At 36.6% G+C, this 24,787-nt stretch overlaps 4 protein-coding genes across 6 annotated transcripts; 1 reads left to right on the forward strand and 3 right to left on the reverse strand.

Annotated features, from left to right (window-relative positions):
* Nucleotides 1-291: 291 nt before the first annotated feature.
* Nucleotides 292-1,118, reverse strand: LOC117614172 (16.9 kDa class I heat shock protein 1-like). The gene has a single exon (XM_034342892.1). The coding sequence runs from the start codon at nucleotides 971-973 to the stop codon at nucleotides 362-364; it is 612 nt and encodes a 203-aa protein (XP_034198783.1). The 5' UTR covers nucleotides 974-1,118; the 3' UTR covers nucleotides 292-361.
* Nucleotides 1,119-3,286: 2,168 nt separating this feature from the next.
* On the reverse strand, nucleotides 3,287-11,017 carry LOC117613254 (methionine S-methyltransferase). The gene is made up of 12 exons (XM_034341881.1): nucleotides 10,638-11,017; nucleotides 9,764-9,957; nucleotides 9,469-9,675; nucleotides 9,251-9,346; nucleotides 8,815-9,003; nucleotides 8,547-8,735; nucleotides 8,222-8,458; nucleotides 6,884-7,018; nucleotides 6,138-6,458; nucleotides 5,776-5,955; nucleotides 4,064-5,029; nucleotides 3,287-3,853 (listed from the first exon to the last, which is right to left on the reverse strand). The coding sequence occupies exons 1-12, from the start codon at nucleotides 10,882-10,884 to the stop codon at nucleotides 3,527-3,529; spliced, it is 3,288 nt and encodes a 1,095-aa protein (XP_034197772.1). The 5' UTR covers nucleotides 10,885-11,017; the 3' UTR covers nucleotides 3,287-3,526.
* Nucleotides 11,018-17,290: 6,273 nt separating this feature from the next.
* LOC117635823 (NADH dehydrogenase [ubiquinone] 1 beta subcomplex subunit 3-B-like) lies at nucleotides 17,291-19,231 on the reverse strand. The gene is made up of 2 exons (XM_034370194.1): nucleotides 18,883-19,231; nucleotides 17,291-17,876 (listed from the first exon to the last, which is right to left on the reverse strand). The coding sequence occupies exon 1, from the start codon at nucleotides 19,149-19,151 to the stop codon at nucleotides 18,897-18,899; it is 255 nt and encodes an 84-aa protein (XP_034226085.1). The 5' UTR covers nucleotides 19,152-19,231; the 3' UTR covers nucleotides 17,291-17,876; nucleotides 18,883-18,896.
* A 171-nt stretch (nucleotides 19,232-19,402) lies between these two features.
* Nucleotides 19,403-24,212, forward strand: LOC117635803 (2-C-methyl-D-erythritol 4-phosphate cytidylyltransferase, chloroplastic). 3 transcript variants are annotated; one of them, XM_034370170.1, is made up of 12 exons: nucleotides 19,403-19,675; nucleotides 19,803-19,891; nucleotides 20,021-20,098; nucleotides 20,271-20,326; nucleotides 20,868-20,947; nucleotides 21,067-21,149; nucleotides 21,527-21,604; nucleotides 22,162-22,230; nucleotides 22,927-22,995; nucleotides 23,076-23,122; nucleotides 23,535-23,625; nucleotides 23,815-24,212. In XM_034370170.1, exons 1-12 carry the CDS (start codon nucleotides 19,564-19,566, stop codon nucleotides 23,884-23,886), a joined length of 924 nt encoding a protein of 307 aa, XP_034226061.1. In that variant the 5' UTR covers nucleotides 19,403-19,563; the 3' UTR covers nucleotides 23,887-24,212. The 3 variants fall into 3 exon arrangements, with proteins under 3 accessions (XP_034226061.1, XP_034226069.1, XP_034226076.1); XM_034370178.1 differs by having other exon boundaries at nucleotides 19,803-19,885; XM_034370185.1 differs by lacking the exon at nucleotides 21,527-21,604.
* The last annotated feature ends 575 nt before the right edge of the window (nucleotides 24,213-24,787 follow it).

Raw genomic sequence — 24,787 nt, forward strand, 5'->3', positions numbered from 1 at the left:
AGAAAATTCGTTGAGTAATAATGTCTCATTTTATGGAGTCCACCTTTTTCTTAGGAGTAATAGAAAAATTGATAATTTTTAAAAAATAATTGATAAATGAGAAATGATATAAAAAAGGAAATAAATTAATAAATGTTAAAACACTATTTTAAAAAAAAGTATAAAATAATGTTTTAACTTCTCATCACATTACAAAAACCATACATGAGACATTACTTTAAAATTTACCATGAAAATTTCTATATAATTTTATTAGATCTCAGATCATGCATTACAAAAACTTAATTTGGCTCAGGCCCCATCCAAAGTCATCAACACAAAGATACTTGTTATACATATTGATATATAGGTAACTTGGAAATCATGCGACCTTGGCACTGGCAGCCTTGATATCCGCATCATCAGAGGAAGTAGTGTGGTGAGCAATGTCGATGAGCTTAGGTTGCCTTTTCTTCTCCGCAGCAAACTTTGGCACCGTAATTCTCAGCACCCCGTCCTCAAGATGAGCCTTGATCTGATCCACGTCAGCATTCCCAGGCAGCCTGAACTGCCTCCAGAACTTGCCATTTGTCCTCTCAGCTCTGTGCCACTTGTCACCCTCCACTTGTTCCTCCGTCTTCCTTTCTCCGCTGATCCTGAGAACCCTGTTCTCCTCCACCTCTATCTTTACGTCCTCCTTCTTCATCCCCGGAATGTCCAATGTGATCACGTGCGCAGTAGCCGTCTCCTTCCAGTCGGCACGTGCCAAAGCGAGCGTGTCTTGGAGGGCGGCGGCGGAGACGTCTCTGGGGATGGTGAAGGGGGTTTGTTCGAGAATTCTGAAGGGGTCATCGGTCATGTCCCATAGACTTAGTGATGATGGTCTTGTTGGGTATGGAATTAAGGCATGGGTTTTGGTGGTGGTGGCGGCCATGAGCATGAGGAGGAGGAGGCCTAAGAGGGCCACCATCCTCGTCACTATCCTCCCAGGCATGGTGATGGTGATGGTGATGGTGATGGTGATGGTTTTGGTGAGGAAGGAAATTAAATAAATAAGGGGAATGGAATCGAGACTAGGCTGCTTTGATGGGAAATGGGTGGTTTTGATTGTAATTCTTTGTGATGGGGAATGAAGAAGTGCAAGGGTGGATTTATATAGGATGGGTTTTGATGGGTTCAGTTCAGGGTCTATGTCTGCCTGTCTGTCTCGATTCTTCTTTCTCGTGATTTTCATGGAGAAACAGAGAACAATCTAGGAGGGTCTAGAGATAGAAAAGCAGAGATTTTGGGAATGTTCCGGAAAGAAAAAGAAACAACCCTCATATTACACGTGGCGTTTGGAACAGACAAAGAAAAGCAAGCAATCTTCTGTCTGTTGTTGAATTGGGTAACTTGATTTTTCAATAAAGATTCTATCCATGACCACAATATTTTGATGAACTTGAACAAAGATTGTCAATAGATTCCACTTGTGTAGTGAAGTGACAGGATACATGAATGAAACCAGTATTGGAACGATCCAGGAACAACAAAAGAGCGTCTATGCATTCAATCCCAGCAGAGTTTTGGGATCTTCATTCTATGGACAGGTTGGACCAAAGTTTGACCATAAAGATAAAGAAACAGGTCACCATAAAAACCCCTACGCATGCATAGATCCAAAAACTTATCTTGTTCATCCTCCGGCCGATGGAAATTTTTATTTACAGAGTATAGCCGGCCGGCTATACTTTTGGAAATTTCTATTTAGGGCATATAGCCGGGCGGTTATGCTGCTGAAAATTACGTCTACATAGTATGGCCGGGCGGCTATACCTTCGAAATTTTATATTTACAGAGTATAGCCAACCGGCTATACCTTAGAAAATTTCTAAAAATTTTACCTTCGAACGTTCTATCCACAGAGTATAGCCTCGCGGCGATACTATTGAAATTTACAAGTTATCGCCGTGCGGCTATACTTTTGAAAATATTCTGTTTACAGAGTATAGCCGGCCGGCTATACGGTTTAACATTCTATCTATAGAGTATAGCCGACCGGCGATACTTTTGAAAATTTCGATTTACTGAGTATAGCCGCCCGGCTATATACCGTTGAAAATTCCATCTACAGAGTACAGCCGCGCGCCTATACTGGTGCGCGGCCTATACTGGTGAAAAATATATAATTCGCTTACAAGCCCCTTAATTTATCTTCCTCTTTTTAATATATACACACACACATATGGATTATTATATATTTCTTCTTTGAATCAATTCCATAAGTTCTGTTGCGTTGCTTGAATTCATGATCTGCACAATTGATTTTATTTTAATTAATCTTAATCACGAAATTAATTAAGTCTAATTTGATTATAAGGGGTGTCTTACACCATTGGATGCACAAGCCGGGATGGCACATGTTTCGGGGACAATCGATCCGGACACCCTTATGAAGTTATTAGCTCAATCAGGGAAGCATGCAGAGCTACTTAGGGATGACTCAGGATATAAGCATCAGTTCTATTACGGCAAAGCCTGTTGCTATTGCTAATTACAGAAATGGACATGGTTAAGGGCAGAGTTATTATAATAATCATGATTATGGATATTATAATCCCAACGGAACAGGTTCCTACCATGCAACAACAGATCGCTACCATTATCAGCTAGTACCTAATTACTATGAACCGAAAGCGCCACCGTTGAGTTTTCCACAGCCACCACCGTGGAGGAAAATTCACCCGTTTTATAATCCGGACACCCAATGCACCATCATGTGATGAGCTAATGAAATTAAAATGCCATGGAATTTAGGCTTGGCGTTTAAATTTCTAACGCACGCTATACATATATTATGTGTGTGTGATGCCCACTACATATAAAATGTGGGCTATGAATTTGGTTTTTCTCTTCTTCTCCAATATTTGGGAGTTGTTAAAGGATTTAGTTTGCTTTGCAATTCTCCGATTATTAAAAGAGAATGTTGAATATTTTTTAATGGAGCTGTTCTACATATATTTATAATTATAAGTAACAGAAGTCAAGGTTTGAGTGGACTTGTCTCAAAGTTTTTGAAGAATGTAGACTGGAACTGTAATTGTAAAGGACATGGTATTTTTGATTAATTATGTCGATACATTTTGGGTATTTGCTATTAAGACATTGTTCCCAAAATTTGTTGTGGAATAATCTCAGAATACCATATGAGTGAGATGAGCCAAGAACCTTTTCATTATTCAACTAAACTGAAATCATCATAATATTACCCGGGCTTTGATGTGATTGAATGAGGTTAAGATTAACGCAAGTAAACTGAAATCAGAAATACCAGTGAAAATACACAAATTTGTTACGGTATTGATTGGGATTGTTTCACAAAGGAAGAAGGTAATGGAATTATAGAACACATCATCAGCTCACACTCAAATAAATGACTTGGTACATTCTGTATGGAAAAGGGCAAAAACACATTATAGAAGCCCTACTTTGAGCGTATTGGAAACTGACGGTGGGATTGGCTTGTGCCACAATAGCTCAAGCAATAATAATTTTTTTATAAAAAGAATCAGTTCTTGATGGTGTCCTTAAATTTAACAACACAATCCAATGCGCGCTCAAATTCACTTTCTTCGAGAGCAATGGTGAACCGACAGTAGCCAGGAATTCCAGTCCAGGAACCACTGTTGATGCATAAGCCAGTACCCTTGTAAATGACTTCCCTGATGTTTGAGTCATCAAGCTTAACTTCAGACATCGTTTCCTTTTGAGTGCTGCCTCCATCATTAGGCGATTTCTTGAATTTAACACTCTTGTTCAAATAAGATGTGGGCTTGGCCACCATGGAAACACCACCACAGGGTTCAAGCACATCCCAACCACACTTCTCCAGCGTCTATCAGAACAGAAGTGGGATGATTATGAAAGTTAAAATGAGAAAGTGCAGGGGAAAACATTGCTATAAATTAAGCACCTAAGAAGCCACTCAAGGATGTAGAGATAAGTAATTGAATCATTGCTGAGTGAGAAATGAATGTGTGTGTGTGCGAGAGAGACAGAGACAGAGACAGAGACAGAGACAGAGAGAGACAGAGACAGAGTTCACCTCTTTCAGGCGCTTGGATCTACTCTTCAAATTTTTTGTATGTTCTGCAATAGCATCCCACAGATCTCCTGGTTTCTGCTCTCTCAGACTCAGCAGCTTCTTAACAGCATATTTAACCGTGTTATGAGGTTTGCTTAATCCTGGAAAGCTATAAAATGTCTCCACCAAAACAGACTGGTTCAAAACAAGGAACCCGAATTTGAGCGCCCCACTCAACATCTTCAAGGACAATCCCCCAAGCAGAGAGACACAGAAGGATGGGTTGCTAGAATTTAGCTTTGACAAACTATCCACCAGATTCCAACCGCCCCAACCCTCAAAGTCAAATTCCAAGCCCGAGAATGAAGTATCAATCACAACTCTAGCCCCAACTTTGGCACAAATAGACAGCAAACTTTCAATCTCTTTGTTGCTGTATATCAAACCAGTTGGGTTAATTGTTGGTCCAGAAATATATACCCATGGCTTATTCACAGTCTCTAGTGCTCCAGAAAGCACCTTATCTGTCAGTTTAAAGCCATCTGCTGGCTTCGTAGGTATAGTTACAATATTTGCCTTCAAAAATTTGGCAGCAGAAACATAGTTCCCATTCGAGCCAGCAGGAAAACACAATGTACCCCCTTCTTGAATGCAGCAAACAACCAGCTTGTTAAACAGAGCTAGCGAGCTGTCAGCATATATAAATTCGGTGCTGCTATCAACTGGGTAACCATAAGTACTCTTGATGAATTGCTTGATGCTAGTGGTGACATCTATTTCTGACTCGGCTATATTCTGTCGAGCAAAACTTTCAAAAATAGCAGCCTTGACAGGTGATGGTACAAGTAAGAAGCTTTGATCAACATCCATGTGAATCAGGGAAGAGTTCCCTGCCTCACTAATTGACAACTCTGCATTATTGAGGACCGAGATTGCTGAACTAGCAAACCCGATCATCTCTGCTGATTTAGTTGATGCAGTTTCCCTCTGAAGAACATATATGAGAACCAATTGGATAAGCAAACTAGTCTCCATGAATAGGAAAAAGGTGGATTTACTGAAGACTTCAATAAATTTCGCAAACCAATTAGCAAGTAACAAACCACTGGAATTTTTGCCATAGTAGAAAGTATAATTGACATCAAATAGATTAGTGACAAAAATAAACATCCAAAAGAGGGATAAAGAGAGAAAAGATTGTCCTTATGATAATCTTCTCATGTGAATATTGCATCTTTTCTGAAACTTCCTGGCTAAACATCAGGTAGACCCCAGACTGCCATAACTCATAACTACTCTGTTCCAAATTATGACACAAGATACACATAACATTCTTCAGATTTTCTTGTCACAAATCAAGCATTATATGCAGACCACTTTTACACTTCACCGAGAGATTTACCATGCCAAGCAATTTAAATGCAACATAGACTTACGGTGCAAAACCACATTAAATGTTATTTAGCCCCTTCCTAATATCGTAAACAGAAGACAGACTATCTTCAGCAGAAAACAGAAGATGGAAGATAAAAAATGCATCTTCTTTTTTTTTTTTTTACAGATAAAAAGTGCAATTTTCAACCAACCAGAATAACATCTTAGAATGTCTTAGAGAAAGTTATCAAAAGGAAGACTCAATACGTTGACTAAAACGTACTTGGTACATTTGTTATTTCTTAGATATTAAATACTTAAGTGGAAATAAACTCCTTAATAAAAAGGGACTGACATACCTGTGCAGGTGGGTGTCTGTCAGCAAGCTGAAAAGCTAAAAGTTCATGAAAAAGACAACCATAATAACATTGACTAATTGGTGCTGTATTCCCTTCTAGTAGTTCAACGGTCTTCGACAAGGCCTTGAAGATGGCTTCCTCTTCTGAAATTACAAAAGCTACTTCTAGATCTGAATAAACCTGGAAAGATTGTTTGGCTACTATTCATGAGAAGATTTTGCATTTAAAAAAATACCTAAAGGATAAATTTATACGATAGAATCTCAACGTTATGGCTTTGAATTAAATTATATAAAAGCCTCCTCCTGAGATAGCCAGGTTAAGCTGGGGAATTTCAGAGTTCATATAAAAAGAAACAATACCTTATTTTTTACTAGGCCGCATATAATTGCTGCATGTGATGGCAGAGTTGTTCCTCCAATATATTTGAGGACTCCATTGGAACCTGGAAGACTGGACAGCTCAAATTGATCAGATATGTCCAGAAACAAACGAGATCCAATTTCTCTTGTAACGTCTAAAAGATGCACAAAGGCTGAACTAGTAACAGCCTCATATTCGGCAATCCCAGTAACCACCACCTGTGGCTTCAACTTCCTTATCAGCTCTATCATTAAATCAGACTGGCGAGGTGCTTCAATAATTGTAAGTGAATCCTCTGAAGGATTATCAGTTCCTGCACCCTAAATTGAGAAACAAATGTAGTTACGAAAGATGCCCCAACTACCCAAGGAAAATTCTAAATTGTACTAAGGAACCCATTACCTATGGACAGAAGACTTTTTAAAACTTTTATGGAAAACTCAATATAAATTGGGCCTTTTTTTTGGTTTCTACATCCTCTTGTTAAGTATATTTGATCCCAGAATACCACATGAGTGAGACCTACAACTTCTCAGTGTTGATCCAAGAATATTTTAATTATTCACTAAACTGTAATCATCATAATATTACCAAGGCTGTGAGTATCTAATAAAGACTTTGAAATTCGCACTAATGCTTATGGTAACATTGCAAGGGCCGACTTTTGGGTTGATAATACATTGACCCACAAAAGTAATAAATAACAAATTAGAATGACAGTACCGCAACATTGCAAATACCACACCTCAATTGCTAACGACGTTAACCAATTCCTTGGAAGGTGGCGGGTCAGATGTTCATCAACAATTGCAAGACGAGGTGAGAACAGCCGAAGAGCATTTTCTATCGCCACAGCTCTTGAAGGAAAAACAACCACATTCTTATACAACAAATGAGAGAAAACAAGTCAGAAATGCGGCTCACACTACAGCACAGGAAAAGAGTAAACATGAAGTTCTGCAGGGTTACACTTATAAATATAAAAAAATCTTTAGATTTCCATGATTTTAGTTCTATGTTTATTCTTTTATTTTGCTACAAAACTTAGCCTTTGAAAGAAGTATAAGTATAATTCCACATCACTCTTGGCTGTGTCACTTTGTAAGCAAGGACAGACCACCACACAATTCAAAAAACAAATCACAGCAAATCTATTATGTGTCATACAATAACTCACATAATTAAAAGGGAAAAAAAAATTCTACAGGGAATATAAATTACTGAAACTCTGTTTATTATAGCACATAGCATATCAAATGGAACCGAGAAATAAAGTACCAAGACAGAGAGAGAGAGAGAGAGAGAGAGAGAGAGAGAGAGAGAGAGAGAGAGAGAGAGAATTCCAAGATATTTTTATATAATTCTAAAAGCAAGACAATGAATTTATTGCCTATTTTGAACCATGATTTCATAAGCAATAAGACATTGGTTGAAGATATCTTGATACCTACAAAGCTAATCTAGTAAACTCTCTCTTTCTTGGTCTTTAATCCCCTATGATTATAGTTTTCTGTATGTATGTATATACATAACAGGGACAATGAGGGTAGACAACTAAGTTATTTCCTACCAGCTTCTCATCTTTATTCTTTTTCTTCTGCTTGACAAACCTACTAATGACTTACAATCTAAATTTAATATTAGAACATCACATAAACTGTGGGATGGATAGAATAGAACAAAGTTTTGTTGAAAGTGTAATCATAGATCCCAAATATTTAGGTCTTTACACCACAAAAATAGCCAGAGACATCAGTTTAAAAATTCTTAGAGGTATATTCATGCTAATTTTCAAGTTGGGATCCATTTGTCACCTGCTAAAACTCTATATTCAACAGCATTCTTAATTTTATTTTCTCTTTTTTGTGATGGTAATGACCCATGCAAATTTATGTGAGATCTTTCTATTGAGTAAATGTGACTTAGTAAGATAACTTGAACAGAGCAAAATCACTTGCATCTAGGAAAAAGAAAGACATGTTCCACACAAGAGTTACTAATAATAATTCAATTGAGGCAGAAAAGGGAAAAGGTTTGATGCAAAAGCATGAACACATAATCAGTATAGTTGACGTCTTCTTACGTCAGCTTTGAGTGGAATGCGGTGATATGTTTTCATAAATCCAGCAATGAGATTACGAAAATGTTTGCTTCCAGCTGGTGGCTCATATGTGCCAAAAGAACTCCCTTTCAGAACACTGGAAAGATAAGCTAGGAAGGGAATCTTCTCATCTGCCACAGCATCATCTTCAAATGATAAATCTAAAGAACTGCTGATCTCATGGAAGCCATTGTTAAGAAACTCAAAAATTGTCTTGACCTGTCAGTTTATGCAATTCAGTATCCTTTTAATTTCCCTATCTTTAAGTACAATGAACGTTGACTTTGTAAGGATAAATGAAGTGCACCTGATTTGGTTGGCGAAGTTGACAGCTGTAAACTGATAAAGCATGAGATATTCGGCCACCAGCATTTCCATAGGCCCACGCTGTCCGAGCACAAATAGGCTGATCTCCAGAAAGTCCCATGAAGAACTCAAAACGATGTGGACTGTTCTTTTCAATTTCAACTAAGGCGGAGATATCTGTGTCTGCAGCCTGTAACAATGAAATTTCAAGAGAAGCGCAACTTCGAAGAAGAAATTTTTTTTCTTTCTATAATTAGGGGTATACTTGCCTGGAGAATTTTAGTCTGCCAAAGCTTGTTAACATGGAAACCACGGCGTTCAAACAAGCGCTTACAAACAGCTTGTCCTGGACGACCCCCCATATTGAAGATCATTATTCCCATCGGTTTAATGACATCTATTCCTTCCTCCACTGCCCGGGCAATTAGACCTAAGCCAAACTGATCCTCAAGAAAACCCTACATAATGTAGAAAGTTTTTCATAAGCAAACTTTATGTTATGGTTTCTAACAATGAATGGAAATTGGAAGAACTAGCTTATCAATTGACACAGTTGATCAGTTGTTGGAAAGCCAAAGTACATATAATTAGCAAACAATTTCCATGTGTAACTAAAGCAAATAATAGAATTGTGATGATATTTACGTAGCACTGGATGCCTCCTAAGATACAATGCAGAATACATTATCAAGGATCTGTCCAAACCTGAAGCGCACAATAATTGCTCAATGAATGTAGAAATTCCTCACTTGCATTCTCTGTAATCATTTTAGACATAGCATCTGGATTTGGGTTAAGAATCTGCAAGAGCACAAACAAGGAAAAAGAATCAGTCAAAATAATGATCCACCCGGTATGAACCTTCAAAACGGCCATTTGACAAACTAGCTTTATCCCCTTTAAATTGTAATTGTTGACAGTACCTGAGGTATGCATCCAACAATTCGTTCTAGTTGAATATCATTAGTTCTACAATAAGATAGCAGATCCGATTCATGAAACTCTACTCTGTCCAGCAAAGTTTTCTTCTCTGCATCATAGATGGGTTGACCTTTTTCATCCATAGCATTTAAGTACAAGTTTATCCATGACATCTTTACTGCTCTAGGATTGATATCAAGGCCGTACACCTGAAAAAGGTAGTTTCTTCATCAGTAAGAGAAGCCGAAAAGGCAAAGGATAAACATGGTAAAGTACGACAAACAAACACAAAATTACCTTCGACGGCAGCCACTTCTCAGCAATGGCAATGGATATCCAACCATTTCCACAACCAAGCTCAGCAACTGTCTTGTCCTTGAAGATAGAATCTGAATGTCTATTTAGTCCTTCAAAAAAAGTAAAGGACCAGTCCTCTGGAACAAAAATACTAGGGATAACCATCATCGTCAATTTCTTCCTACCCTGGTAACCTGCAGTAGCCCAATAACATTTGACAAGCATGGTAAGCAGATATTTGTGTAGCCATTGATGATTGCATAATACATGAAGTATTAAATCCAACCATGATTTCAGATAAATATTAACAAAAAAACATGTCCATACAATAGCACTATCCTCATCGTATACAAGAATTTTAATTGTTCAGAACTTTCCTGTTCTACTCTATCTTAAGGTCATCTTATAACTCAATAAGATTCAATCGACCCTAATAAAAAGAGAGAGACAAATCTTCAACGATATGTGCGTATGACATTATAAATTGTTTGGTTATCCTACATCTAGAAATAGAAAATTTGAAGTTAACTGAGTGAAAATGAGTCAGTGGAAAGGAAAAAAGTGACTTGGTTTCCCAGTTGTTCAGAAAAGAACCAACCAAGGAATAGGATTGGTTAATGAGAAAACGACGAGTAAAAGCAAAAAAGAATTCAAAAAGCCCACAAATTGATACACGCACCCAAAGTAAAAGACAGTGACAGACAACAAATGAGACAATTGTCGTAATTTAGATCATTGGATTCAAAGGATTAAATATTCCATTTCTTCCATTTTCATTCCCTCCATTTTCTCAGCAAACAAACAGGCGACGATACAGCAAATAAAAAAGAGAAATTTGAATGGGAGAGAGAGAGAGAGTGTGTTTGCGTGTTACCTTCATACTGATCGAAGAAGATGTCTTCAATCTGAAAATGGTATGTCCGGAAGCATTGATCGCAGGCTTCCTTGGAGGGGAAGCGATTTTGGAGGTCCGTGAGGAAGATCCGAGCTTGAGTTCGGGTCTTGGGATCCTCGAGACGCTCCAGCACTGATCTCAAGGCGCCGTATGCGGCATCGCCCGACTGCTGACACCGCTTCAGGAAGTCGTCCACCGATCCTAACGGCACGTCGTTCTTCGCCATTTCCACTCTCTTGTTCCTGCTTCCTGCCTTTCGCGAGATTTCTGTAGGTAGAAGAACAAAGATAGAGAGTGAGATAGATAATGTGTGTGTATATATAGGGGATAGAGTGAGTGGGAGAAAAATGCTGCCGAAGCAAAGTAGAACGCCGGTGAAGGTTGTTCCCGGTTTTTCGTCATGGCCTTTTAATATTAATATTAATATTTTGGTTAGACTTTGACCAAGATATTCTCTTTTCCTTTTTCTTGCACGTCAAAAATAAATGGCTTATTATCACAAAACGTCCCCAAGGTTTATGAAATTATCATATTGTATTTTTAATATTTTTGTGTCACTTATGGTCCTCAAGATTAGTATGTGCAATCACAAATGGTCCCTACCGTTAAGTTCTGTCAAAACTCTGTTAGTTTGCTGATGTGGCATATATATATCACAAAACATCTCTGAGGTTTACACATTTATCACAAATGGTCCATACAAATTTTTTTATTTTTTAATTTAAAATTCATAAAATTTTGGTTTTCATTTTAAAATTATTTATAAATAATAATAAAAAACCATTTATAGAAGGATTTAATTTTAAGGACCATTTATGAACTATAAACCTTTAATTTTTTTCATTTTTAAATTTTATGAATTTTAAATTATTTTTTAAAAACTTCATTAGTTTGTTATGGAGCCCACAACTACAATAATATAGTGTCACATATATTTAATTTGTGATAGGTGTGTGAACCTCAATGATGTTTTGTGATATACATATATGTCACGTCAGCAAACTAATGGAGTTTTTGACATAACTTAACGGCAGGGACCATTTGTGATCATGCATACAAATCTTGAGGACCACGAATGACAAAAAAAAAACATTAAAGATGCAATCTGATAGTTTCGTAAACCTTAAGGACGTTTTGTGATAATAAGTCAAAATAAATTAAGAGAATTACACACCCAAAGTTCATTTACAACATAACAAAGAGGCTTTTAACTTCTTATAAATTACAGAACTACCATCTATTTCTTAAAATAAGCACAACCCCAAAAGCTCATTAAAAAACCCATAACACTCAATAAGGCATAAGTAATTTAATAATTAAAATTAAATTAAATAGAGCCAGCTGTTATTTTTTAGATTTTTTTTGGATTTGTTTATAAAAATTAAATGGTGTAGGGTTTATTTATATTTTTGTGCTAAAATTGGATATATGACTAAATATCTCTATTTTTTAACTTCTAATAATTATTTATACACATATTCTTCATAGTGAATTCATATAAAAATAAGAAGAAATAAAAAATACATGTTTGGGCCTAGATTTTTTCGCTTATGGGTATAAAAAGAATGGGCATTCAAAGATGGCGGCAACTAGAGAAAGAAGAACGCTTTGGACTTGAAAAGACTTTCAAGCCCATACGGGTGGTTTGAATAACGAAAGAAGCTGAACCTTTCAAAGCAAAGGAAGGTTTGCCTCAACGAGAGAGCGTTTATAAGGAAGTTTGCTTACTTAGTGCTTGCAATTCAAAAGAAATGAGCTCAACCATAAAAGGAGATGGTCTGCTCCTGCAAATTGATGAATTGTTTGCCTTATCGAGAGAGAAAACAACAAAGGCCATAATCTTTCATGACTGTAAAAGTACTTGCCTCACCAAAAAGAGCAAGAACAGAGGCCGAACCGAGTCTAGAATTTCACCGCCCAAATTATCATAAAGTAGCTGAGGGTCACCTTTTCCACCACCCAGATTGACCAATTGCAAGTGAAAACATAAAATTAAAGTTATGAGGATTGACTATACGCGTGTCAGAGAACGACCATAATCTCGACTAGAAGAATACAAAGTCTATAAAATAGAAGAAAGATCGATGAAATAAGGGTCCATCACTAATCAAACAAATCAAGCCCAACGACTGCTAATATGCACCATTTAACCTTTTATCATGTAGTTCATAGTTTTTAATGTTTTTTTCTTAGAAATTAGTGTAACTCTCATTAAAGAGAACTCAGAAACCATTCTGAGTTCTTGGGCATTCCTCATCTCAATCATCCATTTCATATATCAACAAGATTTTCCTTTTTGCCGTTTATAAAGTCAATTTTTGAGCACCACCTAATCCATCTAAATTTCTTGAGATGCTCCAATTTCTTGAGCTATCTGAACCCATTGAGCTACCGAGTTTGGTGATACTATCCAACCATCATCTCATTCTAAAGGTCTTGTGGTCGATGCCTAGAATCTTACGATGAAGAATCTGTTCCTATCTAGGCCATTGCTAAAAAAGAAGTTAAGATCATCGTACCACATGCGGTCACTCATGACCGTGGTATTAGCATGCCACACACACACACACACTAAGAAGGACGTCTTTGATAACCATTTCAATTTTATTTTTTATTTTTTATTTTTTGTGCTACAGTATAGAGAAAAAAGAGGGAGAATAGAAGTGAGAATGAGAATATAAATGAGATTGGGAGGGAAGATGAGCTAAGAAGATAGGAGTAACAAAAGTAAAAACTGAAATCTATTTGAAATTGTAACTACTCCCTCCCATCCTCTCTTGCAATTTCATTTTCAGTCCCATTATAACTCTCATTTCCCTCCATACTCTAGTACCAAGAAAAAAAAAATCTAAAAACTAAAATTGAAATGGTTATCAGATGTGTTCGTAGTTAACTATATAAAGCAGAAGGTAGAGAATGGTGAAACATTCAAAATACCAGAAAATGCCCTTATTTAATGCAAACATTAAGAATTAGAATTATTAATTAAATGAGGATAATATGGTAAATTCACACTTTTTCATATTAAAAAAAATTAAAATTAAAAGAAAAATCAGATAATGGATCTTATTTTTATGAAACACAACTACCCATTATCTTTTTTAATTTTGAAATAAATTAAAAAAAATTTTTAAAAAAAGCCTCTCACAGAATTTTTTTTTAATTCTGAAACACAACTACCCATTATCAGATAATGGATATTTTTTGAATTTTGAAAGTTTCACATTTTGAGACTTCTCTTAAGACTTTATTTTATTGTGTCATTATTTCAAACTTTAATGGCATATATTTTTACATAAATAATTCAATCCAGTTGGAATTTTATGGCTTTTTTTTAAATTTTATTTTCAATGCCTTCTTAGGTCATCTTATGGATTTTTTGTAATTTAGTCTAGGAGTGAGGCTGAAGCTTCTTGACAAAGCTCTGTCATTAGGTGATATGATAGCCACTCCCGGAACTTTTTCTTTCTTTCTAATATTTTCTCATTTATGCAGCCAACAACATGCGAGCAGACAGTATCTTTGACAAAGACAAGCATGCTGCATGTGTTTTGAGAGTAGCACACTTGTACAAAAGATGAGATGACCAATAAAAAAAATGTCTAACAGCATATATTCCCTTGCCTTTATTTGATTGGATTCCTTTAGGCCTTTATTTGATTGGATTTCTTGACGCATAGAGTTTGTTTTGGTCAATTACGTACGCTTCAGTTGTTCGTCCTCACACACATCTCAGAGGAAAAGTTGCACAGAACATTGCTTATAAATAATAACGAATTCCATAGTGGCGGATTCAGGATTCTCGAGACAAGGGGTTACTGCGTAAAAACTTCGAAATTTTTTTAGAAGAAAATAACACGAGAAAAACAGAAAAATAGTTTCCATCCACAGCTGGGAAGGGGCAAGATTGTGGCCTAAACTAGCAACATCATCTGCAATAAAATTAGCCTCCCGAAAGATGTGCTAAAAAGAAATCTCTTTGCAATAAGAACTCAGCACCCGAATATCTTGTACAAAGAGACTGATGCTCCAAGGAACCGAAACCACATTGTTGACACAATCTATGATAAGCTTTGAATCGCCTTCCACCAGGATCTTCCTCCAACCATTATGAATGGCATGGGCCAGGCCATCCCGAAGAGCTAAACACTCCGCAACTGTAATTGACACTTGACCTGAGTTTTAGCGCCAATTAACCAAATATTACCATTCTAGTCATAAATTACAAAATCAGTTGCAGCCAAATTACCACACACTAAACCATCAAAATTCACTTTAATCCAGTCCAAAGGTGGAGCCTGCCACTTTATGTTAATTAACCCATTGGACTTCTGAGGAGGACATGAATTAATTTTCAAATAATCTAACCCAATGCGCCCAGCCACAAGAAGGGTTGTTTTCAAAGCAAAATAGGCGTATAAAAAAAAACACAAAAAAAAAAGACTAGCTCACGACACAGCACGAATCAAAGATACTCTCTTTTTTTCCCCCTCTGCAGTCGAACTCTCTGTCTGTGGCTTTCTTCTAGTGACTATTTTGCTCCTCTGGGTTGCAACATAAATTCCTTTTGATCTGCTCTACCTTGTCTTTCCTTTTCTTTCTCTCTCTATCCAAAATTAAAACTCACACATCCGTTACCATCACGGTAACCCATCAACCAACCTCTATCTCTGTCTTTGGGGACTTTCATCGAGCACGTTCAGTGCATCCAAGGGGTCAACAAGCTGCTGGCCAAGGGATCTGTAATTGTTCTCCTGCGACCTCCACAGCAAACGCCGGCATGCCAAGGGACCCCTCTTGTCCCTTGGTGCGTCCGCCCCATAAATAATCATTAGCTCTTATTATTATTATTATTATTATTATTATTATATAAGTTATCATGTAAAATATTTCACGTCAAGTCCCTAAAGGAGCCCACTCATGACATGACATGAGCCTTCTGCGCGAGTGCTTGTTTCCTATTTCTACAGTAGCATTTGTGAATAAAGAAACCATCCGTAGTGGGTTGACGCATACTTATTTATGCACAAACACAAATCAACTTTTCCGATAATCACAGACATATATGGATGCAATCATAGGAATGATCACGTGTGTAAATTTTATATGATCAATTATTTGCTTAGTTTTGGTCCAACTTATGTTATAAGAAGTATGGTTTAATGCATACGTGAGTTAGGTCAGTTAGTCATGACATTTAGCCCATTTGGTTTGCACACAAATTTGAGTTCTTTTTCTTATAAATTAGACTGATTTAATGTAATTTAAACTATCGCTTATATATATATAATTTTTTTTTTCCTTCTATATGGACACTGTATTTTCTACTACCTCTCCTTTTTTTTTTTTTTTTTTGTTTATAATGAAATTCGCAAGATAATAATGTGCGGACATCCAGATGAGATAACAAAGTTTATATATGGGGTATGTTTTAATTGGGCAGCATAAAAATGGGGTCTGTGGTTGCAGGTGTATTGTCTCACCATTGCCACAAAGATGTCTTCCAACTTGTTCCCACGTTTTCTTTGTCATCATCACGTTCAAATCGTTACAATTAACTAGTTCTAGTCACGTTAGCTTTATTCCACACTCATGTTAGACTAAAGTTTAGTTGCCATATATGTAATTTTTTATACACTCATGACTTGTAGCTTGTAAGTTGTGATTGCAAGTTTTAAAATCCCAGAGAAAGCAGGCTAGTTCATTACATTATTTGATACACCATCTATGCAACTAAAGTTTGTTTTTCTGACCTGTAAAGACTATATTTGATTCTAGCTACTACAAGTCATCATGTGCTCTAATAACACCTGGGATGGCCCATCATCCCTCTTTCATGTGGCTCCCCTGGCTATTTTGAAATATGGTTTTATCACACACACTAGGAATGGTCAAATATGTAGTAATACAAAGTAGAAAATTCCTAACCTTTTCAATGTGTAACACATAAGAAACCAAAACTTATGTGAGTTCCATATTAACATCCATGATCCATACATGAAAAATTTCGAATTAGATTGATTAGGGAGTAGTTAATACACAAGCATAGGTAAATGATTTTGCCAAAAGTAGAGCATGCCCTAGCCCTAGTAGCTGACTTATCTAACCATAACAGAAAATGAAGAAAGATCCCGCGAATTTCACCCCTCAAAAATTTCTGTTCATAACAGGCCCTGTCGAGAAGCCACTATTTTCAGAAACGCGTACGATTCCTTAGAACAAAGCCTACATGAGCCCTATCACTTTTATAAACCAAACCAACCAACACAATCAAACTTAACCACAAATCAGCAATCCAATTTTATGCAGAAACCTTCTCACTGGGGAGAGAACTGCAGTAGTTTTTGTTATGGCAAACCAAACTATTTCTCTGTTTCCAAACTGAAAGAGACCCTTCCAAATTGTAGATATGAAAATTGGACAAACTCTTAGGAATATGGGCAATCAGATCATCATGAGAAAAAGGAGAAGGTACTACGGGCATGTCTGTTACTTACTTGCAGCCAAATTTTTGTGCAAAAATGCAACCACGAAAAGGTGATTAAATCTTTTGTAGGCTTCTTATTTTATGCCCGTAACGATCCTTACCTTATGCCATGAAAAGATATAATAGACATGAGAGACCACCCGTGTAGTAAAAATGGAAAAGAGCAGTGGCACAGATTTAAACAGCGTTTTTGTGAGATACAAAGCCTACTTGTTTTAATTGCTAATTAAACTTCAACATGACTACTTCATAAAAAGACTTGGGCTTCATATCTACCATCCAAGAAGGCCAGAATGCTCTCAACCTTCAAACTTCAGTCGTCATGAGCATTTAAGCTCCCAAAAGAATTTCTCTCCTTTTGCCACTTGCAGGCTCCTTTGCATGCGGAACCACGACAATAACCACGAACATAACTAAACTCAATCAACCACACACATAACCAAACACAATCATAACCCAAAATGAAAGTAGCTTAGAAGTAGAAGATGCAGGCAGTTCAAAGGCAAATAAAAATAACGAAACACGCGCTTTCAACTGATGCAATCTTCAAATGTAGCCATTCAAGGAGTAGCAACAACATCTTAAAACTCTGCAGAATAAAATTCACAGCCTTCAAGTTGTTTAAGGCCCTTGTTAACTTAAAACATTTTATTGAAATATCAACCAGATAAGGAGCAGAAAAATACAAGAAACTCCAAACTCTGTTCCTCGTGCTGAGCTGGAGCACCCATCTGCAATATCAGCTATTTATCAAATAAAGAAGACGCAAGACACATACATGTTTTTTGAATGCATTAGAGAAACCAAGTAAGATCTCTTTCTCTACTTTAGCTTGTGAGCACTAGCTTTATCAGGTCCCATTTAAAATACCTAGACACCATTATATAAAGAGGCTAGTCTTCTCTTAACTTATCATAGGCAAATTTCGCTATAGAATATGTAATTGTCCATATATGTGGTTATGTTGTATGCTATTTATAATAATGAGTTACAAGCATTCGACTCTTGTAAACCACAAATCACAAGATTCGCAACCAGAAAACATATACAAGCCAACTCGGTGAAATCTTAATCAAATTGTGACTAAAAGGAAGCTAAACAAACCAAAAGTAGATGATACCAACTTTACACCAGCGCAAAAAATGTCAGGAAAAAAAAAACCTACCAACGAGTACCATCTTTCCTGACAAGTACTTGTTACCTATTTCCTTGTTCATCTGAAACTCCCATACACAAACATGAAGATACATCTATATATATATATATATATATATATATATATATATATAAGGTATTTATCTCAAATGGTCCTTGAAATTTTTAAAAGCCCTCATTTTAGTCCGCAAATGAACCAAAAGATCATAGATTGATTGATTTGAAAGTTTGAGGATTGAAATGAGGCTTTCAACAAGTTCAAGGATCATTCATGATAAAATCATATATTTTATATATATATATTATTATCATTAAGGCCATAATTAGAAAGGCACACATGATAAGATTGGCATCAGTGACTTGAATGATGGTCTAATCTATGGCAAGAATGAAAACCTAATTGGACCGCAAATACCCCAAATTCATAATCTAAGAACCAATTTGATTCAAATTTTGTTTAGAAAATAGAAATTATTGCTAGATTATTCATTTTCGGCTGGAATTCCCTTCGCAATAAACGAAAACCGTAATCGAAAATGATAAAAAATATTGAGAGAAATAAATGGTTGGATCTTTGCTGACCTGCGAAATGAAGCTCAGTGAGTAGCAGAGGTGGTAGAGGCGGAATGAGAGTGAGAATGAGCGTGAGATGAGGAAGCAGCAGAAGGAGAAATGAGGCGGTTGTAGACTTGCTCGCCGACAAGGTAGACGCCGAAGGCCACCAGAGCGATGCCGAGGCCGGGAGTGGCGTGGCGGAGCTGATTCGTCAGCATCGGGTGCTTCCTCCACTCGTCCCTCCTCCTGAAGAACTCCCCTGTCGTCCCCAGCGCCTTCTTGCTAGTACTCCCCATCCTGTTTCTCTCTTCTTCTTCTTGCTTATTCTCAAAAGTTTTAGCTTTGAAAACTCTGATGATGAGTGAATCTCCTCACTCTCTCTCTGTGAAAACATATATATTCGGGGGTGGGCTTAGTTTGGGGTCTAAGTCCAATCCACAGAACAAATGGGTCTAATTTCAGGCCCATCAATGATGACCAACCCACCAACCATAATAGGAAATGAACAACTGGGTTAGTGGTGTTTTGTCTCCAAGTTCAAGGAATATTATAGGAGGGAGGGAGGCACTCTTTCTTACTCTTTCTTCTCAATCTCAACTCTCAAGCCAAGTGAGCAGAGGCTACTGGGGGAGAAGCTTGGTCCTCCTTTCAGCCTTTCACTTTCACTATTGAAATTTTGGAATTTGGCTCTCAACTCTCAAGTTTGGGATGGGGCTTTGTGTTGTTGGACTGGACCTCCTCACTCCCTCTTCTTCACCACTCTTTTCGAGTCATAATCTCAGGATTCCACCACTTTCACACTCTAACCTTAGACTTGCAGGCAAATCCAACCTCTTTTGCTTCTTCTTTATTTACTTTTTTTTCATCTCACTGAATTATAAAAACATCCTTTGCTTCCCTTGTATCTATTGTCTCACACTACACTATGACTTTGGTGCTGCTGGCAGGCCATCCATTCAATTTCAGGCTCAAGGCTAAGGCTAGAATTGCAAGCTCAACCTTCACCACTTGCTCTGCAAAAGTCGTCAATGTAGATGTAACAAAATTAGATTATATAAAAAATTAACCTTTCTTTGTATTCAATCATCTTCTTTTACAATTCAATTCTGTGAACTCTGTGTGTGTTTTTTTTCTTAAGGGAAAGAATTTGACTTTGATTATGCAGAAACCAGAGTCTAAAATAGTGAAAGAGAACAGCGTATCCGTGATTCTTTTGGCAGGAGGAAAGGGTAAAAGGATGGGTGTAAGTCCTCTCCTCTTGCTTCTTGCATTCCTCATTTTTGTCAACAATTTCTCATTTTTGGAGTGCCTGCATATTATGAATGAATATGAATGCTCCATCATCTTCATCCACAGCTTTTGTTTATTCCAATCCTACCAGATGACAATGCTTTTTGTTATGTTTGTGCAAGTAGGCCAGCATGCCAAAGCAATATCTTCCGCTTTTGAGCCAGCCAATTGCATTGTATAGGTAAACTCTTAACACTCTCAGTTAATTTAATTTCCTGTAGAGGACTTATTGAGTCAACTACGTTACCCAACTACCGGTGAACACTCATCTTTTTATAATGCACTCTCACCATATCCCTGGAGATGATGAATACTGTTTGGAATTGGATGAATGCTAACCTGGTTGATTATAATAACAAGAAACTGCTTTGTTTTTATACCTTCAGAAGGATTATAGACTGAATGAATGTCGGTGTTTTAGTCTATTTCGTTGCAAAAGCCAGTCATTTGTAGATAGCAAAGCTTCATAGCAGACAATACCAATTTGAATTGGTACATTATTCGACATGAGTCACGAGACATAATTAAGTGGCTGAAAACCTGACCGGTTTGTGTCTGTATAGTTCTAGTTGCAATCATCCTATATGGGACTCACTTGTGTAGGTTTTGGCTCATATCTTGGGGAAATATAGCTTGTCTTTCTACTCATATTTACTTTTCTTTTTTATTTTCTGGGTACAAGTCTTATGCTCTTCTTAATGTTGTTTGCTGGTTCCATACAGCTTCTACACTTTCTCTCAAATGACTGAAGTGAAGGAAATCATTGTAGTTTGTGATCCCTCCTACAAGGATATTTTTGAAGGTTTCAGTCCTTGCTGTCTTGCCCTCTTTGTAACTTGCATTGCCTCTTGGACATGTTTTATTTATTGGATGTAGTGCTGCTGGAGACATTTGGACTAATTTGGTTGGTTATGTTCTCAGAGACCAAGCATAAGATCCAGAAAGAACTTAAATTCACATTACCCGGAAAGGAAAGACAAGATTCTGTTTACAGCGGACTCCAGGTGCATAGAGATTATTTCTTTTCCATTGTCAAAGTCTCTTTTATTTATTTATTTTTTTTTTTGGAAAAGGCCTCTCATTTGTTGCCTGATATTGAATCTACTTGATAAAAAATTATTATGAAGTCTCTGCTCTTCTTTATCTCAGTCTGTTGCATTACCTTAGTTGATATATGAAACTGAGAAGACTGTCTAATGTTGTTTCTAGGAATATGCTTCCATTTTATGTATACGCCATGCACATAGTGGCCAACCAGTTGGCATATGGAAGTCAATAAAGCTTCTTAATTTATTTTTCCTTTCTCCTGAATTGAGTTGTTAACAATTATTTGAGAGCATAAACTCATCTGCTTATCATTGAATACAACTTCTGTGGACAGGCAATTGATTTGAGCTCTGAGCTTGTTTGCATCCATGATTCTGCTAGACCTCTTGTATCATCTGGAGACGTAGAGAAGGTTTGAGATGAAAATTTATTTACCTGCTAGCATCTAGTATAGAGCACCTCTCATGATCAGTATGTACTACGTTTTTTATGAGTATTTTTATGGATTATGGTTTAGGAGGGTATAGAGCAATGATGCTTATCTAAATACATCACTGTATGAAGTAAATACATCTTAATACTTATTCCTTTCCTTACACGTTCTGAGCCATCCATAAGCCATTTAATATTGATTATTATCTGAGGGATCAAAACTGCACATTCACCTTGGAAGTTAGCTAGTCTAGGTAAGTTACAGTGGTACAAAATCCAGGAATGGATTTCACCTAGAATAAATCTTTTTGGATTACAAATATTTAACATCTGCCCTTGAGTCAGGAGATGCACACTTAATCACCAAGTGCAGGGGGTAGGTGGTTCTAGGTTCTAGGCTTAGGAATTTATATGTACAGTAAAGCATTTAACTTATGCATGCTTGTTTCCATATTATCTGTTTTTATCCTTAAAATATTTGTGATTTTCCAATAACTATTCAAGAAAACGTTTGGACTTAGAATTGTATGCTTTTAGGTTCTTAAAGATGGTTGGTTGAATGGAGCAGCTGTACTTGGTGTTCCAGTAAAAGCTACAATCAAAGAGGTATGTATCATTTCTAATGACTTGCATTCATGTTTATACTCCTTGTTTTCCTTTCAGTGTAACTCATATGTTGGAGTATCTTGTAGCTGCTAGTTTTCATGTTTCCCTGTAGTTTAGTTGTAGTTGATATAGGGTTTGTTTATGCTGATGGAATTTGGTCGATATTCCAAACTTTGGACATTGAGATTATTTTTCTCAAAAGAAAAACATTTTTAAAACTTTATGTTTCACTCAATAATGCAGTTTTCTGTTCCTATTTTTGTCAACATGTTACAAGGTTCCAGTCTTCAGTGGATGACCATTACTTGACTTTGAAATGGTTTTTTCATTATCTCAATTGAAACTAATGGTCCTCTTGTTGCTGGGGACCATTACTTCAAGACCATAGCAGTAACCCAGTGATAAATTTGGTAAAATGCGCTTAAATTTATGGAATTGCAACCTAACTGGGGCTGCAGAACTTTTTTATTTATTGTTGCTTTCCAGTCTAAACCCACATTGCTAGACAACTAGAAATTCGCTCTGTGAATCCCCAGGGTCCAAATAACTTGATTTTCCTCCATGATTATCTGCGTGCATTTTTTCTCTCACTTAAACACGTGTCATAGGTTATGCAACCTGTCTGTATATCATCATGATTCACTGTAAATTCTTTTACTCGATTGATCTCATGATTTTCAGAACATCTCTATGCAGGCAAACAGCGAGTCTTTTGTAGTCAAAACTCTGGACAGGAGAACACTTTGGGAAATGCAGACACCCCAGGTTTAATGTTTAAAGCATTTATATCTCTCAGTTGATCATTTGAGGATGTTCTAATTCTTACTGCCTATCAAATCCTACAGGTCATCAAACCTCAGTTGCTCAGAAAGGGTTTTGAGCTTGTAAATAGGTACTAACTGATTCATGTTGCATAATTTGGTTGTATACCAATTGTTAAAAAATGCCTAATACTGGAAAATGAACAAATAAATATCAATTAATGAATTCATGTTGATAAATGTTGAGGGACTGAATATATCATAGCCTTTTCCAAATCATATTTTGTATAATCAGCTAATGTTCCCTTAAGAAGCTGATACTTGGAGTGCCCAAAGCAGAAGCTGATACTACTAAATCAATTTTATTTATAAAATATCATATCACAAATTGACTACATGGTCACTCACAATAGTATGAAATGCTGACCAAAGAAAGAATGTGTTTGTGTGTTATGTGAGTGTTGATGTTCAATTGAAACTAATGTCGTCTATCTTTCACATTAAAAATCATTGGTATACTCTGAACAATTGTACGTACCACAGAGAAGGCCTTGAAGTGACTGATGACGTCTCTATTGTCGAGCACCTTCCACATCCTGTGTACATCACTGAAGGATCTTACACCAACATCAAGGTAGTGAAACATCTTATTCAAGCTTGATTCTTGAGAAGTGGAATATTTAACTTTACTATAATACCAATGTTAAGCCCTCTAATCTCTGGACGTAAAAGCTTCTCAGTGCATTCCGGAGGTCATTCTCTGCAATACACGACAGAAATATCGTTCATTGAATATAAACAATGTGGTGCTGGTGTTTTGCAGGTCACAACCCCGGATGATTTATTACTTGCAGAAAGAATATTAAGTATGAGCTCTGGAAAGTCTTCTGAATAATCTACATCTTCTGATTCTGTCCCAGTGCTTGTAGTTTTACTGTTCTTCCATTTTTGTCGAAACTCATGCTGAAAAAGTACTTCACCCAAATAGGAAAAAGAAAGAAACCTCAATAAGTCTTCTGTAGCAAGCAAGAAAAAGGCTAAATTCTAAATTGAATTTGCCTCTTTTTGTTGATAGGAATAGGAACTATATCTTATTTGTATCATTGTACCATTGATTGTGCCCGAATTATCAAAAGATATTCCCTGTATTTGTATCATTGTCTGTTGATTCTTTGATAACTGCAGTCTGCTGCCACAATATCAAGCAAATGAGCTTCTCTCTGTAAATATGTTTCACCTCAAGATGCGCGTGTAATTAGAAGCTCAACATAATTCGGCAGGTTTTTAGTAACATTATTAATTACTGCCTCGGAATCACCCTTAATTTGGATCTGTTTATAACCATTTCGACCCGAACTAAACCTTATTTGAAAGCACTCCCTAAGATTCCTAGCACCAGCAACAATTGGGATTGCATATTCATCACTGAAACCGTCCTATTATCTTTTTTTTTTTTAGTAGTGTGGAAGTGAAAAAAAAAAACTAATAGTCAGCCAATCAATAGTGGGTTTCTAATAGTTTCCTATAAATTAATTAACCTGAAAACTGAACTGCATTTTATTTTTATAATATTTCATATTGAAAATCAGCCGAATGAAAAATGACAACAGAACATTGACTCGCATAATCTTAGGTTCAAACTCCCATCCCATAATCTTAGGTTCAAACTCCCATCCCATAGCACCTTGGCAAATTAAGAAAAAAAACAGATTCGTTGAGTCCCAAATGAATTATACCGTCAGTGTCACTTGTATCCACTTTATGATCAGATCTGATCTGGTAGAAAAAAATTTTGT

Source organism: Prunus dulcis, chromosome 1 (genome assembly GCF_902201215.1).
Source record: "Prunus dulcis chromosome 1, ALMONDv2, whole genome shotgun sequence".
Classification (NCBI taxonomy): domain Eukaryota; kingdom Viridiplantae; phylum Streptophyta; class Magnoliopsida; order Rosales; family Rosaceae; genus Prunus; species Prunus dulcis.

Bases quoted from the DNA above. Each gene is read 5' to 3' on its own strand.
- LOC117613254 (XM_034341881.1), bottom strand. From the start codon at position 10,884: ATGGCGAAGAACGACGTGCCGTTAGGATCGGTGGACGACTTCCTGAAG. The intron at 9,004-9,250 runs GTTTGGACAGAT...TACATTATGTAG, and splicing joins GCAATTATTGTGCGCTTCAG to GGTTTTCTTGAGGATCAGTT. The intron at 7,019-8,221 runs GTAAGAAGACGT...TTGTTGTATAAG, and splicing joins GCATTCCACTCAAAGCTGAC to AATGTGGTTGTTTTTCCTTC.
- LOC117614172 (XM_034342892.1), bottom strand. From the start codon at position 973: ATGCCTGGGAGGATAGTGACGAGGATGGTGGCCCTCTTAGGCCTCCTC.
- LOC117635803 (XM_034370170.1), top strand. From the start codon at position 19,564: ATGGGGCTTTGTGTTGTTGGACTGGACCTCCTCACTCCCTCTTCTTCA. The intron at 19,676-19,802 runs GCAAATCCAACC...TGCTGCTGGCAG, and splicing joins CTCTAACCTTAGACTTGCAG to GCCATCCATTCAATTTCAGG. The intron at 20,099-20,270 runs GTAAGTCCTCTC...TTGTGCAAGTAG, and splicing joins GAAAGGGTAAAAGGATGGGT to GCCAGCATGCCAAAGCAATA.
- LOC117635823 (XM_034370194.1), bottom strand. From the start codon at position 19,151: ATGGGGAGTACTAGCAAGAAGGCGCTGGGGACGACAGGGGAGTTCTTC.